The sequence below is a fragment of the Cervus canadensis genome, chromosome 8 (assembly GCF_019320065.1).
Source record: "Cervus canadensis isolate Bull #8, Minnesota chromosome 8, ASM1932006v1, whole genome shotgun sequence".
NCBI classification, from domain to species: domain Eukaryota; kingdom Metazoa; phylum Chordata; class Mammalia; order Artiodactyla; family Cervidae; genus Cervus; species Cervus canadensis.
The window spans coordinates 56573719-56588973 of NC_057393.1; the positions used below are offsets into that span (position 1 = coordinate 56573719).

General features: G+C 37.4%; 1 protein-coding gene across 2 annotated transcripts in view; it reads left to right on the forward strand.

The window, feature by feature from the left end:
* ERCC6 (ERCC excision repair 6, chromatin remodeling factor) overlaps nucleotides 1–15255 on the forward strand; it is a 72443-nt gene that overhangs the window by 30539 nt on the left and 26649 nt on the right. For both annotated transcript variants that reach the window (XM_043476336.1, XM_043476337.1), the window contains exons 6-8: nucleotides 115–243; nucleotides 4372–4530; nucleotides 11457–11592. In XM_043476336.1, the coding sequence (XP_043332271.1) occupies nucleotides 115–243; nucleotides 4372–4530; nucleotides 11457–11592 (424 nt within the window). The remainder of the gene's footprint in view (nucleotides 1–114; nucleotides 244–4371; nucleotides 4531–11456; nucleotides 11593–15255) is intronic.

The window sequence follows — 15255 nt, forward strand, 5'->3', positions numbered from 1 at the left end:
CTAAAGGACTGTTCTATTTTGTCTGTCTTTTTTTCTTTGTATTACTTTGAACTATCTATTTTAATCTGGTTTGGAACCAAAGTAATGAAAATATGGTTTTTGTTTTCCTGGCAGGAGATGGAAGAAACTGAGACTGAAGGACAAAGAGCAGAGTTTGAGGCTTGAAGATGATTCTGAGGAAAGCGATGCTGAATTTGACGAAGGTTTTAAAATGCCGGGTTTTCTGTTCAAAAAACTTTTTAAGTATGTGCCATGTGTTCCTTCCTTTACATCTGTCATCAAGCCATTGTGTACAAATTAATATTTTAGGAACTACATAGTAGTTAACCTGTGGGCCCTTAAGGTACTTGCAGCAATTTATTTTGAATACGGTTACTGTCAAATGAAATTTTAGCCACATGCTGTTCATTAAAATTAGATGATAATAAATTGACTAAAGTGTGCGTTCAGTGTGTTTATAAACTTACAAATCTATGTCTATGTGGACCTGTCTCAGCTGACTAAAAACAACACTTTAAAAGCTATTTATATCAAGTTATTTTGTTGTTGTTTTTAGCATTTTTAAGGGGCCAAACCTCTAATTTCTTAAATCAGATTAATTAAGAAGAATTGCTTATTAAAATCAATATTGCAGAGGTCTTATACTTCTGTGTTGAAAAAAAAAAAACTTTGTAGAGATTATTTTTTTGAATGTCTTGTATTATACCTAAGGGTATAATACTTTTGAGCTGACCAAATGTGTATCTAAGTATTTCCTGTAGATGTGATTCTTACATCAAAAGAGAAGATGTAGGCAAACACCTTCAGGACTGAAAAACTATGTTTTATATGTGAAGTGGCCCAGGGTTGCAGATAAATGGATACCCTGTGGTAGATGCGTGTCCATAGCCTACAAGGTCCAGTACAGTCTCCGTGATGAATGTAAATACTGAGCCAGGGTTTCAGTCTCATCCCTCCTGGGATTTACTTAACAAGGTACTTTAGGAAAGCTTCCTTGATGCATATAGGAAGTTAAAGTGTTAAGTAGCTTCTTTCTGTCTCTTGTATCATCACTTGGTAGTTGGGTGCAGGATGTAAACATCTTTCTTTGAGACAGTTGGGTTTAATCTCCTTCATAGATTCAGCTGATAGCCATGCCTGAAACTTGTGCAAGATGTCTACTTAAAAAGAGCCTGCTTTTTATATTTCCTCTCAAAGAGCTTTTATTATAATTTTAACTTTTCTCTTGAGGGTGGAGGGGACAGAGGGAGTAGTTATTTTATCCCAATGAACATATAAGAAAACTGAATGCTAAAGATGTGAAATATCTTGGTTGGGTTGGCTATACTGGACAGAACTATAAAGAAGAACTGTAGGGAATCTCTATAAATTTTTGCAGATGTTTTGGAGTAGCCCGTAGAAGTGGCTACTTTGGCTGTTGCTTTTCCCAAATGAAAATTAACTATGGAAATATAAATAGAGATAATATTTATTGGCAACTCTTTTCATCTTCTCTAAAGTGATTTCTTACTGAGAAACAGGCCAAATAGTATCTGTGTTGTACTAGCGGAAGGAATACCCAGGTTACAGATTAACTTAATGAAGACAGGATACTTCTATGTGAGTGTTAAGTGATTTGGCAAATACCCTCAAGAATGAAGTTGAATGTGCATTTTTGTCTAAATGTGGGACTTTCTAGCAAAGAAATTTCAGGGTTAATAGAACTAAACTTTACTTATTATTAAGAGTGTATCAGATTCAGTGTATTGACTGTTAGCCTTATTGTAGTTAGTGTAAATACATGTTGAAAAAAATTTTGTCTCAATTACACATTCCTTGAAAATATTTATTTTCATTTTTCATCTCTCAGAAGCAGAATTTTCAATATTTCAAATGTTACAAAACTTCTGTTTCTTTTATTCTGCTATATGAAAAAAAATGTAGCGTCATTGTCAGAGTCTCCATTTTTCTTTCATGATTAAGTTTTAGCCAGGCCAATTTAATTTTAAGCTGTAGATATATTTTTACCGTATTTACCACACTCTGTGGAATGAAATTAACAGGATATATTTGTACACAAAGGAGTCAGCAGATGCTGTTATCTATTTAAGTGCTATTTGCTGCACCATCCTGGTTAACTTTTGAAATTCTGTTTTGAAAATTTACTCAACAAACATATTGGACTCTGTGATTTAGCAATCAAGTGACAAAATTCAATCTTTTGACCTTACTTTTAGCCACACTAGTAAATGCAGTCTTAGGTTAATGTGACAGTGCCAAAATACACCAATTATCTGTGGCTCTTTTGTGGTGCTTCAGTCTCATGGGGGAAGCAGAGTATAGTAATTTTGTTACTCTTTTACAGCAGTTTGTAAAAATCTTTAACTTTTCCTGAAGAGTAATTTTTATGTTTTCAAATGTTCTGAAAACTGAATTCCATAGCCTGCTTTCATTTAAAGTATGGAATTGTTTTACAGTGTTTTATTATTAAGGAAATTAAAGCAATAAAACCTGAGTCAGTTAGTGACACTGCTGGAATCAGAGCCCAGTCCCGGCAGTGCTCATCCAGTGATGCGTGCCTACCATCCAGTGTGCTGATGCAGCCCAAGGGCCTTCAGAGAAAGAGGCATCTGTTCTTCGCCATCTTTGCACAATGTCCCCAGGTGTGGTTAGGGATTTCCATGTAGTGAGGTGATTTACAAGGCTGCCTAGTGGGTGTTTTTCCTTAAGTCATTTCTTTAGTGTTAATCAACTTCTTATATACACAACCGTATGTTGTTTGGATGACCTTGGAAATTGTATCTGTAGATGAGGAGACATTGAGCACACTCTCTGCCTCTCATGGGTCACCTAGAATCCGGATGCCCTAACTCCCCCTGGATACCATGCTGGTCACCCTTTGGTACTCCTTTCATTGTTTCTTGATTGTCCCTCTCTAGGTTCTTTCAGTTGATTGGCCCCAAACAGAGAGGGATCGGAGCCGTGTTGGGTGGAGACAGTGTCATGTAGTGGGAAAGCTTTGGAATGACCTCTGGGAGATTTTGGCCCCTGTTCTTCCCAGAGGAGTTGGCCCCCTAGTTTTGTACCTCAGTAAAAGGAGGCTGGTTGACTGGAATTTAGTGGATTGTGAACGTACATCAGTTTTTTGGGGAACTTTTTGGACTACATTTTTTTCCACAGCTGATTTTCAAAATACTGGGGGAAAGTTAACAATGACATACTTACTGAGAGAAGAGTAAAACTAGTTTCACAGAGACTGAAATCCGTGAGATTTTAGGTAGAGATACCATGTACCAAAGAGTAAACATTTGGGGAGTAAAACAACAAAATCGCCTTCTTTTGGAGTAGCCATCTCACTATCCTTGGTATTTTCTTTGGGAGGGAAAAAAAAATCTTTAGCTTTCATTGTCTTTTAGGTGCTTTTTCCTTTAGATTTTTAAATTTGGCATATAATCTTCATGCCACTCCGTAGTGTTAAATATTTCTTTCATTCTCAGAAATGCGTTTTGCTTTTTTCCTTTTTAAACTTCACTTTTAGATTATTGCATTAAACATACCATTGATGGGAAAGGGCAAATACCAACCCTCTCTTCTTTTTAGGGGGAAGTGTATTATTTCTATTTGACCTTTACTTATTTAAAATCAAGCTTAAAATTTATTTAAAATTTTAATAGCACTGACCTTTGTATCTATGATAAAGTCACTGAATCAAGTTCTACTTTAAAATATTAAAATACCTTTTGTGTTTTTGAGCCTTTAAACTGTTTTTGGTTTTTTTTTGCCTCTGCTAGTAATATGACAGACTCATCTGTTATGTACTAATTTTGTGATTAGCCCTATTCTTTAGACTTGTTTATGGCCTTAAAATTTAATTTTTCCTATAAAAAGATAATATGATTACCAAGTGACTTTTCAACAGTATATACTATAAATTGTAGTCTTCTTTGTCTTGCTTTTTTATGCTGTTCAGATTGGAAAAGTAAATGTTAATGCATCTTTTCATAGAAAAATTATCAGAACTTTATATAACTAAAAAACATTGTGAGTTTTTTTTTCAGGAAGATATTGAATAAAAGATAATAAGTTTATGCTTGTTTACCAGGCTATTTCTAATGTTGAAAAAGAAATGAAATAGTCCCTAATTACCCTATCTATCAGTTTAATTAGAAATGTGTTAATGTTCTGTAAAGAAAAATGTGTGATTTTATGCCTTAGGTAATCAAAAATGTATGACCTTATAAATATAATACTCATGTAAAACACACATCCGGCATGTTTCTCTGACTGGTACTAGAACCTCGCTAAATGATTAATTCATGAGTACTTTCTGTTATGATCTGTATTACCCACCATTTGCCATTTTCTTTTTCTTGTTGGTGTTTGTTGTTGTAGGTACCAGCAGACAGGTGTTAGGTGGCTGTGGGAATTGCACTGCCAGCAGGCAGGAGGGATTCTGGGAGACGAAATGGGATTGGGCAAGACCATCCAGATAATTGCCTTCTTGGCAGGTCTGAGCTACAGCAAGATCAGGACTCGTGGTTCAAATTACAGGCAAGTGCTCCTCTGCAGACTGTCAGTCTGTGGAGCTCAATTAATATTTCATCAGATGTATTGCTGTGGAGGAGGGTCTTGTGAATTATTGATGACATTTCAATTACAATATTCCTTTAATTCTTTTAGTGGGGGACATCAAAGGAAAATTTTTACGAGACAATGGAGCTGTAGGGCAGGAGAAATTAAACATGTAACACTTTTAATGAATTCCAGGCATTGATGCTTCATTTTGCAGATGAGCCCCACTAGATATTTTGGGTCAATACAGTGTCTAAGGTTAGCTTCTACAAATGGATTGTTTACAAACTCAATTATGTTAATATCAATAGTTTACACAATATGGAATTTTAAATTAGATGTAATACCTTTAGTTCCATTTATTAAATTTTACATTAAAATATTTGTTCTGGCAGGAGACCAGGTGAGCATTACAGTAAGTACAAAGTCTATTCATGGGGAAAGTTGAATCTTTGGAGGATTTCTTTTGTAATCATTACACGTGATAGCATTTGTAGATAGTGCTTTTTTTTTTTTTAATGACATTACATGCTTGTCTGCTCACTATGCTTTCTCCCTACTCTCCCAGTCTTTAAGAACTTTATATAAATTTGAAAGTCAAAGTCTAAATGATAGAAATATAAAATGATAGAAAACTATTTTTTGGTTGTAATCTTTATTTTCTTTAGGAATTCAAATTATTAAAACTTTAATCTTCTGAAAGAATAAACATTTAAGCTATGCTTGTTCTTTGTGGTAGGACTGAAATAGTTTATCTTGAAATTCAATGAGCATTTCCATATTTAAGCTATAAGTTGACTTTTTATGTAAATCAGTAATGGTAGATGAATTATGTAAATCAATTAGTGCTAGATGAATTATGTGGAATATTTAATTTTAAACCCAGATAATCCAGCAGCTCCTTGGATTCTAATAGGCTTTACCTAATGAGTAACAGCAAGATATTTACCAGACACTTACGTCGTAGAAACCCCAGGCAGTCACAGGATGTGATTTGACGACCCCTTTAAAAGAGTGTTAGTGTGCCTGAAGTCAGCCACAGCAGAAAAGTGACTGTTTACACTCTGGTTCATCAACAGAGAAATGTTTAGTGGAATGTTGTGTGTGTTGTGGATTAAGTTACTTCAGTCGTGTCCAATTCTTTGTGATCCTATGGACTGTAGCCCGCTAGGCTCCTCTGTCCATGGGATTCTCCAGGCAAGATTATTGGAGTGGGTCAAATACAAACCATAACGTGTTAAGTAAAGAACTTTTTATTTTAATCTTCAGAGTTTTTTGCTTTGTTTTTATTCCTTACTCTTCTCATTAATTTAGCAGATCAGCACATCCCATGAGCAGTACTTAAAGTTTTAGGATATTTTAGAAATACTTACACAGTTGTAGGAAGGGAAAAATATATTGGGAGATTTTTAAATATTAAATGTTTTGTTGTTACTACAATAAAGTGTTGAAGCAGAGTTTTTTTCTTCCAATACTGAAATTCTACTACATTTCATGTGAAAACATTCCATCCCAATGGAAAAGTCAAAGTTGAAAATGGGCATTTAGTGTTTTCTTACCTAGGTATATCATTAATTTACCATTTGTAAAGTGCTTTCTCTGTTCTAAACAAGCTGTTTGGTTGGCTTGCCTCTGCATTTCTCGTTTGTTTTGGTTTGGTTTTGATAACTAGAATGCCCCAAGCTGCCCTAGATAGTTTCTAAGACTATCTTTCTTTCCTTAAATGATTTCTGGGATTTTCTTATTTCCCATCTCTTTTCTTCCCTTCTTTTCCTATTATCATGAAACTTGTGTGGGGTCTAATACGCTGGGCCTGGGAAACCTAAAATCATCCCTGCAGTGTAGTTTTGATCGAAAAATTAAAACATGTTCTCTTGAGTGGTGACAATCCAACTAGGAGTGAACTGTGGGCTAATAATGAGCAGCAGCTGTAATCAATTAACTATCAATGTGCATCTCCTTTTTTCCATAATGAAATAGTGTGGCATGTTGGATTATAGCCCAGATCATCTTTGTTAAGATAGTATTGGTAGAAGTGGCTTCCCAGAATGCAGTTATATATCAGCCAAACGACTGGTCTCTGTGAATAGAGGTGTTCAGAGGAGCTTGGTCTCTTCTCTGTGCCTGTACCAGGGCAAACTGTAACATTTTTCTCACAATTTTATAGCATGTCCTTCTCTGAAATTAGGTGAACTTGGAGTCTTCCTCTAGGTTTATGTCCTAAAGAGAAATAGTCGGGTGTATAGTCAAACCAAGTTCTGCATGAGCCAGCATTGCTTCATGGGCTGTGTAAATTTCCTCTGAACTCTTGCAAGCTATAGATTTCGGGGCTTTTATTTGAATGGTCTTAGTATTGTAATTTTAAGGTCAATGATCCTGAAACCATGGATGTCTCTGGGGTACCAAGAAGGAACTTAATGGTAAAAAGAAGTTTTTTATTTTTGTTTCTTAAATGTGTTTTATATGTAATGTCTTTTAAAAAGAAGGAAAAGCATACTTACATGTGGTTAATAAAAATCTATACTGGTTGTTTTCCCAGTTCCTAATGTATACACTATATACTTTTCTCTTTGCCATTCATATTATAATGATAGGCCCCTGAACTTTATGATGGAGAAGAAATAAATGGTTAACCTTTCAAACTTCAGTTAATACTGTGAAGTCTTGGATATCACTTAGGAAATTCCTAATTACAAATAAATGGCCTGAAAAAGTTAGTAAACTTTCAAAGGTAAATATTTTTACTTTGTAATACCTGATAAGTTCAAGGCTATCAGTGGCAGATTTCTATCCTGCAGGTTGAAATATTTGACCATGGAGGTATTGTCTTGTAAACTTATTAGGTAATCAATGATAATCAAAGATGAAAGAAACTGTAGCCAGTTTGGTAATTGGTACTTAATTGCTCTAGTACATTTAGCCCTTTCTTAAGATCATCTCACTGGTATTGAGGATTGGAGAAGGGTGGTACAGTTGATGTGATTGTTAATGGATGTGATTGCCCCTTCTGTGGTTCCGGAGCAGTCTAGGTCTGCTCCTGGATTCCCACTCTGTGTGAAAACCTCCATAGTTTCCTAAAAGAATGGTAGAAATTGAAGGGCATAATAATGCCAGACAGATGTTAAGCCAGAATAAAATGTTGGCCTTAAATAATATTGTAGCAGTTGACAGCGACCATGTTATAAAAGGAGTATGGCCTTTTATATGACCTCAAAATGCTGTATGACCTGCAAAAAACATATGTATGTATTTATGCTTATTTGAAAGTGAGTTTGTTTTTAAATATTTTAGACAGTATGTGCATATTGATAGCTCTCTAATTGCTCTTGAAGGATATAAGAAATTGCTGTGTTTAATCCTTTTAGGGAGTATTGTCACAGAAGGGGCCAGGGCTGAGCTGTACTCTTCCCAAGGAGTTTGAGGGGACCTGCCCTTGGGGGGACGCTGAGACATTGCTGGGAATTCTTCAGGAGCTGTCAGCTCCTGGCTTCTTGTGATCTGAGCCCATTCTCTGGAGCAGAGGGGCAGGGGCAGTAACTAGCTGAAGGTTGGGAGGATTTAGAAATGGGTGGCGGTATTTTGTTACATTGGAGTAAAAGGGTCAGCCTTATTTAGGTTGTAGCTTGTTTTTCTACAGAATTACAAAGTATTTTTCAGTTGTGCAGATAATTTTTACTATTTCCAGTGCTGTGTGGTTTAGTTTACAAAAAAAAATTTTAAGTTTGAGAATCATTTATTGAACTGTAGCAAAAAAAAAAAGTCAACCATGATCTCCAACTCAAAAATAATCTCTTTTAATGTTTCAATATAATTTTCTTTCAACCTTTTAAAAGAAGTTTTCATTAAAAAAGCCAATATTCTTTCATTGCCTTCTGTGATCTAGACATTGAGATCATTTAAAGAAGAAGCTACCCCTGTACTGTGAAGGAGCTTAGAAAGGATGTCCTGCACACACATGCATGTGCGCACACACACAGACACACACACACACACACACAAAGGGTGATATATATTATGGCAGGGTTAATGCGGAGTCCTAAGTAGTGTGGATGTACCAAGGAAGGGTCCTTAACCTACCTGGAGAGAAAGGGACAGGAAGGGAGGAAGTTGAGGGCTGAAGGGCAGGTTGAGGGTGGTTGAAATAAGAGGGAAAGAAGGGACAAGGTGAAGGCTGAGAGGTCAGAGGAGTCTACACTTGGTGAGAAAAGAGTGCTGGCAGGGAGGGGTGCTGAACTGTGAGGGGCCGGTCAGGATGAGGGCTCTGGAGAGAGGTGATGCTGAAGAGGTGGCCCGAGGTCAGATCCTCGTGGTCTCATACAGCAGGGTGAGGTGTTTGGACTGTCTCAAGAGTAAGGGAGAAACATGAAAAGGCTCTTAAGCAAAGGGATGAGGCATTCTGATTATGCTTTCTTAAAAAGGTGGTGCTAGAAAGTGCAGTGTCCTGGGTAAGAGATGATAGTGGCCAGAAGGGGAGTGTTAACAGTGGAGAGACAGAGTGATCCAGAGAGGAAGTGTATGTGGTATGAACTCTGTATCGGTTGGATGCGGTGAAGAATAGGAGTGGGCAGAGGCCTGGGTTTCCACTGAGGGTTCCTGGAGAATGGGTGACAGTTCTTTCCATTGGATTAGGAAACCTCGGAGTGGGGACAGTTCGGGGGAGGATGACGTGTGGTACTGTGGGGACATCTGAGTGGAGAGACCAGCCAGTAGTTGGACATCCAGGCAAATGGTACTTTGGAGCTCAGAAAAGAGACTGGGGCTGGAGACCTAGATTCACGTTACCAGTGTGAACAGAGTGATTGAAACTGAGGGTTAGTGAGATGGTAGCATGGGGAAAGTGTGTGCAGTGGATAGCTTCAGATAGTCAGCATCCTTGTGGGCAGAAATAGGCAGGGGACAGAGCATGACAGTTTAAAAATCGCCAGTGACTGCTGCAGAGTGAGAGGTAGGCGATGTAGGCTCCAGTGTCCTCTGTCAGTCTCGGCTCCTGGTTGCCTCTGGTGGCTGAGTGTGAGTCTGGTGTTGAAGAGATTCCCATAGCCAGTTTGACTTTGGCGGGTTTCATGTTCTGCGCCGACTGACACCCGTCTCTTAGCAGGACTGAAGGTGGAGTAGTAGAAGCGTTGATGTGGTGGGGCTCTGGGCTCAGACATGGTTCCATGTGGACATGTAGGAAAGCGGGCAGAAGGGTACTGGTTCAGTCAGGTGCCTGTGGTGTCGTATGGATCAGGATATTTTGACTGCCAGTAAAAAAAATCCTGACTTCCGTTTGGGTTAAATGTTTACATAACATGTGATACATCTAGGAACCTACCAAGGAGGTAGATTGTAGACACAGCGTGATCAGAAGCAGCCCAGTGGTCTCCTCGGGGGCCCAGGTTTTCCTGAGGCCAATTCTTTTTGTGGTCATAAGATCTCTCTGCACAGTAACTCAACCGCCAGTGGCTGCTGGGCTCTTCTTTCCTTGTTCACATGCAGCAGGAGAGACTGAGAGATGACACTATCCCTGACCTAGAGCATAAGTGCTTCCTTACCATGAGCCAGCCAGTCTTCCCAGGCCCCTCAGTGGACTGGTGAGCATCTCTAGGGGAATGCTGTGTGCTAACAGGCCGCAGATGAACTGTTTCCGGCGCCTTCCCTCTTTGCCGTAACCAGACAGTGGTCAGAGTCCCATCAAGTACATGTCTGGGAAGGAAGAGGGGACACCTGCACACAGTTGTTCTGTCCGGAAGGAAAAGGGGGAGAGATGGATGTTGACACAGTGGCCATGACCAGTTTTCTGGCTCCCTGTGTGTAAATGAATTGGAATGATTCCATACATTATGTGGTTTTTAGAAAGACCTCGAAACATTTCCCAGGTGTTACATATTCTTCAAAGACGATTTTAATGGTTATATGATATATTCTGTCTTAACAAATCCTAATAGTATTTACTATATACTGTTCTAAGCACTTTATAGTTATTGATTTAAACTTCATATAACTGGCTGTTGTTCCCATTTTAAGATGAGAAACTGAAGTTCCATTAGTGTGTGCAGAGCTGGGGTTCAGACCTAGGCAGTGCTCCTAGCTACTTGCCTGTGCAGTAGTAAAGAAATAGGATGGTTTATTTAGCCTGTCTCTTATTTACAGATGTTCAGGTAGCGCCCACTTTTTCTGCAGTACAGAGAATGCTACAGTGTGTATCTTGGTACACGAATGTTTGTCTTGGGATTGTTTGGTCAACACGCGGCTGTTGTTAAGGCTCTTGCTATGTAACGCTCAGCTGCTTTCCACGAAAACTGTGACGCTTGAACTCCGTTGACTGGGGCTTTCTGGGAGAAATGGTCACTGGTGCTCACCCACTGGTTTTGTATCACATGGAGAAGTGATGTAGTGCAAAAGTAGGCTGCAGCTTTCAGAAGACTGACTTGAGGTGTTACTCCATCTCCTGGTAACCGTGGCACCTTGGGCACACCAACCTTCAGCAGCCTGGACACTGCAGGATTCTTATCCTGCTGGCCTCCCAGGGCTGTGAGACTCAGTGAAATCCTGTGGATGAAAACTATAAAGCTTCAAACTGATTGAATATGTTCTTATGTTCACCTAGGTTGATATATACCATATATGCCTTCACTAATCTGAAATAGAAGAAGAGAGAAAAATTTCCTTGTTAGGTAGTTTTTGTTTGATTTACTTTACTGTAGATGATATTTTTAACATATTAGCTGGTGGTTCCTGTTAATACATGCATCCACTCATTGATGAATGGGTTGTAGGGATTTCACTAGGTGGATTTATCCTCAGTAGGATTTTCTTTTTCGAGCTGTAAAGTTTTGTTTGTTTCTTTTTTCATGTTTTGGCAGTTAATCATCCGTATACTATCATTCATGGTTGTCTTTTCCTCTTGGACATTTTGGGTGCAGGTTCGAGGGGTTGGGTCCGACCATAATTGTCTGTCCAACAACGGTGATGCATCAGTGGGTGAAGGAATTTCACACGTGGTGGCCTCCATTCAGAGTGGCAATTCTGCACGAAACGGGGTCCTTTACCCACAAAAAGGTAACATTACAATACTTCAATACCTTTTTGCTTGTTTTTGTTTTAAAACCTTCCATTTTACATGATTGTTTTTGCTTTGATCCATTTATCTCTCAGATGTATGTTCTGATATTTCTTTCATGCATTTAATGTTCGATTCAATTTAGAACTCTGTATTTTCAGAACAGTTATGAATGTAGGCTTTATCATTCTAACAGCCCATGGTGATGATAAGACATGTTCTTGTCCAGTGAAACACAAGCCTGATACCCTGAGTGGGACCAGAAATCAAGGGCCTTATGCAATAGTTAACTGGCTGGATTTGAGGCATTACTGGCTTTAAACAGTTTTAGGAAAGTAGGTACAAAATGTAATTAGTATTTTAATCAGTAAAGGCATTTGTTAACATGCGTTTAAAATGTGTTTTTAATGAGCAAAAGAACAGCCTGCCATTTTGAGATTTTCGTTATTTGTATTATTGCCTTTTAGTTAATTAAGTTGCTTTTTGTTGTCTGAATCCTTGATTGCCATTTAAGTATAATCACTGTTCTTTGAAGGTGGCATTTCTTCATTTACTGTTGTTTTAGCCACATCATCAAAAAGGAAGTTTATCATCTGTTCTTCTATGGGTAGCGTAGATAGCTTGTATTATGCTTTTTTAATTCTTATTTCTGTCTATCATCTAGACTGTAAGTTCTGCAGAGTGGAGACTATGTCTTCATCATTTTTGCATCCCAAGTGCCCCTATAGCTGAATAGATGATAATTACACATTTTCACTGGGGTTTGCAGTAGAGTACATTACTCTGTAGATGAGCAGTGGCAGTTTGTTATGAGTTCTTCTCTGCTGATTTTCATAGCTCTTGAGTGAGGTCTTCATGCCCTAATGAAAGCAGTGCCAGCTGAGAGGGCTGGTGAATGTTTGCCTTGCTGAGTTAAGTACATGTGAGCCACTAAGCTCTAATGTCTTTGTAATTCTGCCAAGACCCCCTTTCCTCCAAATTCCCATTTGTTCATGATCATGAGTAAGCAGAGCTTTTGATAGAAGTGAAACAGGAGTATCTATAATTTGGTAGCTCAGGTTTGGTGAGGTGGAATCTTGCTTTTACTAGCTGTTGTTGAAACCAGCTGACTTTGCCCTGAATTTTAAACGATAAATGGAAAACAAGTGAGTTGAAATAATTAATGAAGTGAGGTAAACGCTGCAGTTTTTAAAAAGTGTTTTTTTAGCAGTGTTTTTTTTATTTTATGAAAATAAGTTTCAATCATTTTTCTAGTCAAGCTAAATTGTAACTATCTTGTTATCACCCTTGTAAAATATTTTTGATTCCTTTTTTCACTTCTTTGTCTTTTGACATTTCTTAATGCTTTGTATTGCAGAATCCTGTACTAGAATTCATTAGTTGATGGCATATCTTTAAAAAGCACATTTTTCACAGGTTCCTCTTTATCCTTTTATGTTCTTCTGTGCCTTTTCTGTTACACCTTCACCATATCATGGCCTGCTTGTATTTCCTCTGTTAGCCTGAAAAGCAGCCTTCACGCAAACGAAATACATTGACTAATGAATGGAAATAGAATTGACGTTGGTCAGTGCCTCTGTTGACGAGTCTTGCTTCCTTAACTTGCTTGGAGGGCAAACAAAACCTTAAAGAACAGATTATTCACTTTTTTTTTTCAACAGTGATCTGCATCTTCTGAGATGTCTGGTTATGCACAGATATGTGCATACATATAATTGTTCATAGTTTTTCTAGTACGTAATGGTTTACTGAGGACTTTAATTTGAAAGTTTCTTACTTAAGTTTTGAGGAAAAGTAAGAAGGCTTATGTTTTTACCCTGACCCTTAACTCTTTGTACAGTTCCTTTTCTGTTATAAAGTATCTCATATCTCTAAAGATGTAAGCTGTTATGCAAAAGATTGAAAAGGTGGTCTTCTGTATCTTTCAAACCATACTATCTACTTAGAAACACTGTTTATTATTAATATTAGTATCAGCTTATTACTTGTGATGATAGCATATTGAAAATGTGTTAATTCCTCTGCACAGGCCTTGTTTTCATTTCTGGAAACAAAATTCCTATTTCTGAACATTTCTGAGATCAGAACTCTGGCTTCTGGATTAAAACACTGAGTAGCATCTGATCCCTCTGCTTCTTCCTTTTGTATTTGTTTTGTGTGTACAGATGCTTGTTACCACCCATGCACACTTGTTGGCTTACAGGTGTATGTTAAATTGCAACAGAGTTTACTTTTCTTAATCACACTTCAAATATCCTGCAAGTGCTGTTCTGTCCTCTAAGCCAACATTTGCTGTCTAACTTCCTTTCCATCCTGTAGGCTGAAATTTATCTTTTCCATGGGGAAGCATGGCTGTCCTGTCTAAATAAAATGGCAGCACTCTGGGATAGGGACATTCAGTGCTGGAGAAAATAGGGAAGGGAAGAGAATTTCTCTTTGGGAAGCTTAACAGTGTAATAATGCCAGAATTATTATTCATATTCAGTAGATTATTCTTATTTTTCTAAAGATTTGTTGTAACTGGCAGATATTAAACTTTGAAAATTTTTAAAGTTTTTCATTTAGAGAATACATATCAAATGATCAAACAATTTCTAATGGAACTTATTTATCATTTTTCTTCCCTAAATTGCCTTTTAGCTTCCCACCTCTCTCATTATGTGATCCTATATTATCTTTGTTAATATTCTCTTTGGTTGACAGCATAATTTTGAGTTATGAAATGCATACTCAGCAACCATGCAAAAAAATATGTGGCCAATATTTTCAAATGATCAAATCAGATAAGAACATTTTCAGGCTCTGAATCTCCTTTAATGGTCAGTTGAAATCTCATTTACTAGGAATCTAGGATTTTCCTTTTCTCATTATGTTTTATGATCCCTTTTTCTAATGGAGAGAAACTTGATACATAAGTTGATTAATCTTTATTTGTTGAATAACTGTAAATACAATATCGTAGGTATGTGATGTTACTTGGGTTGCCAAAAATGGATATGATGTTTCTAACTGGCCTTGGAAAACTAACCATTTTCTTGGGGAAAGAAAATACATGAAAAGATAATAAAAGAAGACAGTTTTATAATACTTATCTCATAACTCACAGCAGGTAGTGGCATCTTTAGCACTATGTTGTAAAGTTTGTTTAATTATTAAGGACCCTTTTTTCAATTTGTTGGAAGTTGTCTAGTGAGAAATGTCTTGCTTATATTCTGAAAAGTTGTCACTTTAAAGCTCTCTCACCTTTCTCTGCTTTGTAGGCCATGGTAATACTGTGGAATAGTTTTGATATTAATAATTCAAAGAGATTCATCATTTTGATCCATTCATGATATTTAGAGCCATAGGATTAGGAAATGGAGTAGTGACATAAAGGTTTAAAGGCATAGATTTTATAATGACCAGGCCAGGGCTTGAATCTTGGATCTGCCATTTTATAGCTTTGTGACCTGGGGCAAGTTGCTCAGCTTCTCTGAGCCTTGTTTGAACTCTTGAAAATGGGTATTTTTTTTTTTTTAGTAATTTTTTGAGAATTTGTTGGGTTCATATGGGTGCACAATAAACTTAGCTCCCCAGCATATAATGTTTACTCAGGTAATTCCTACTATTGAAAACAAAGAATATGGTAGGCCTCTTCATCTCAGTACTTGAGAAAAGACATT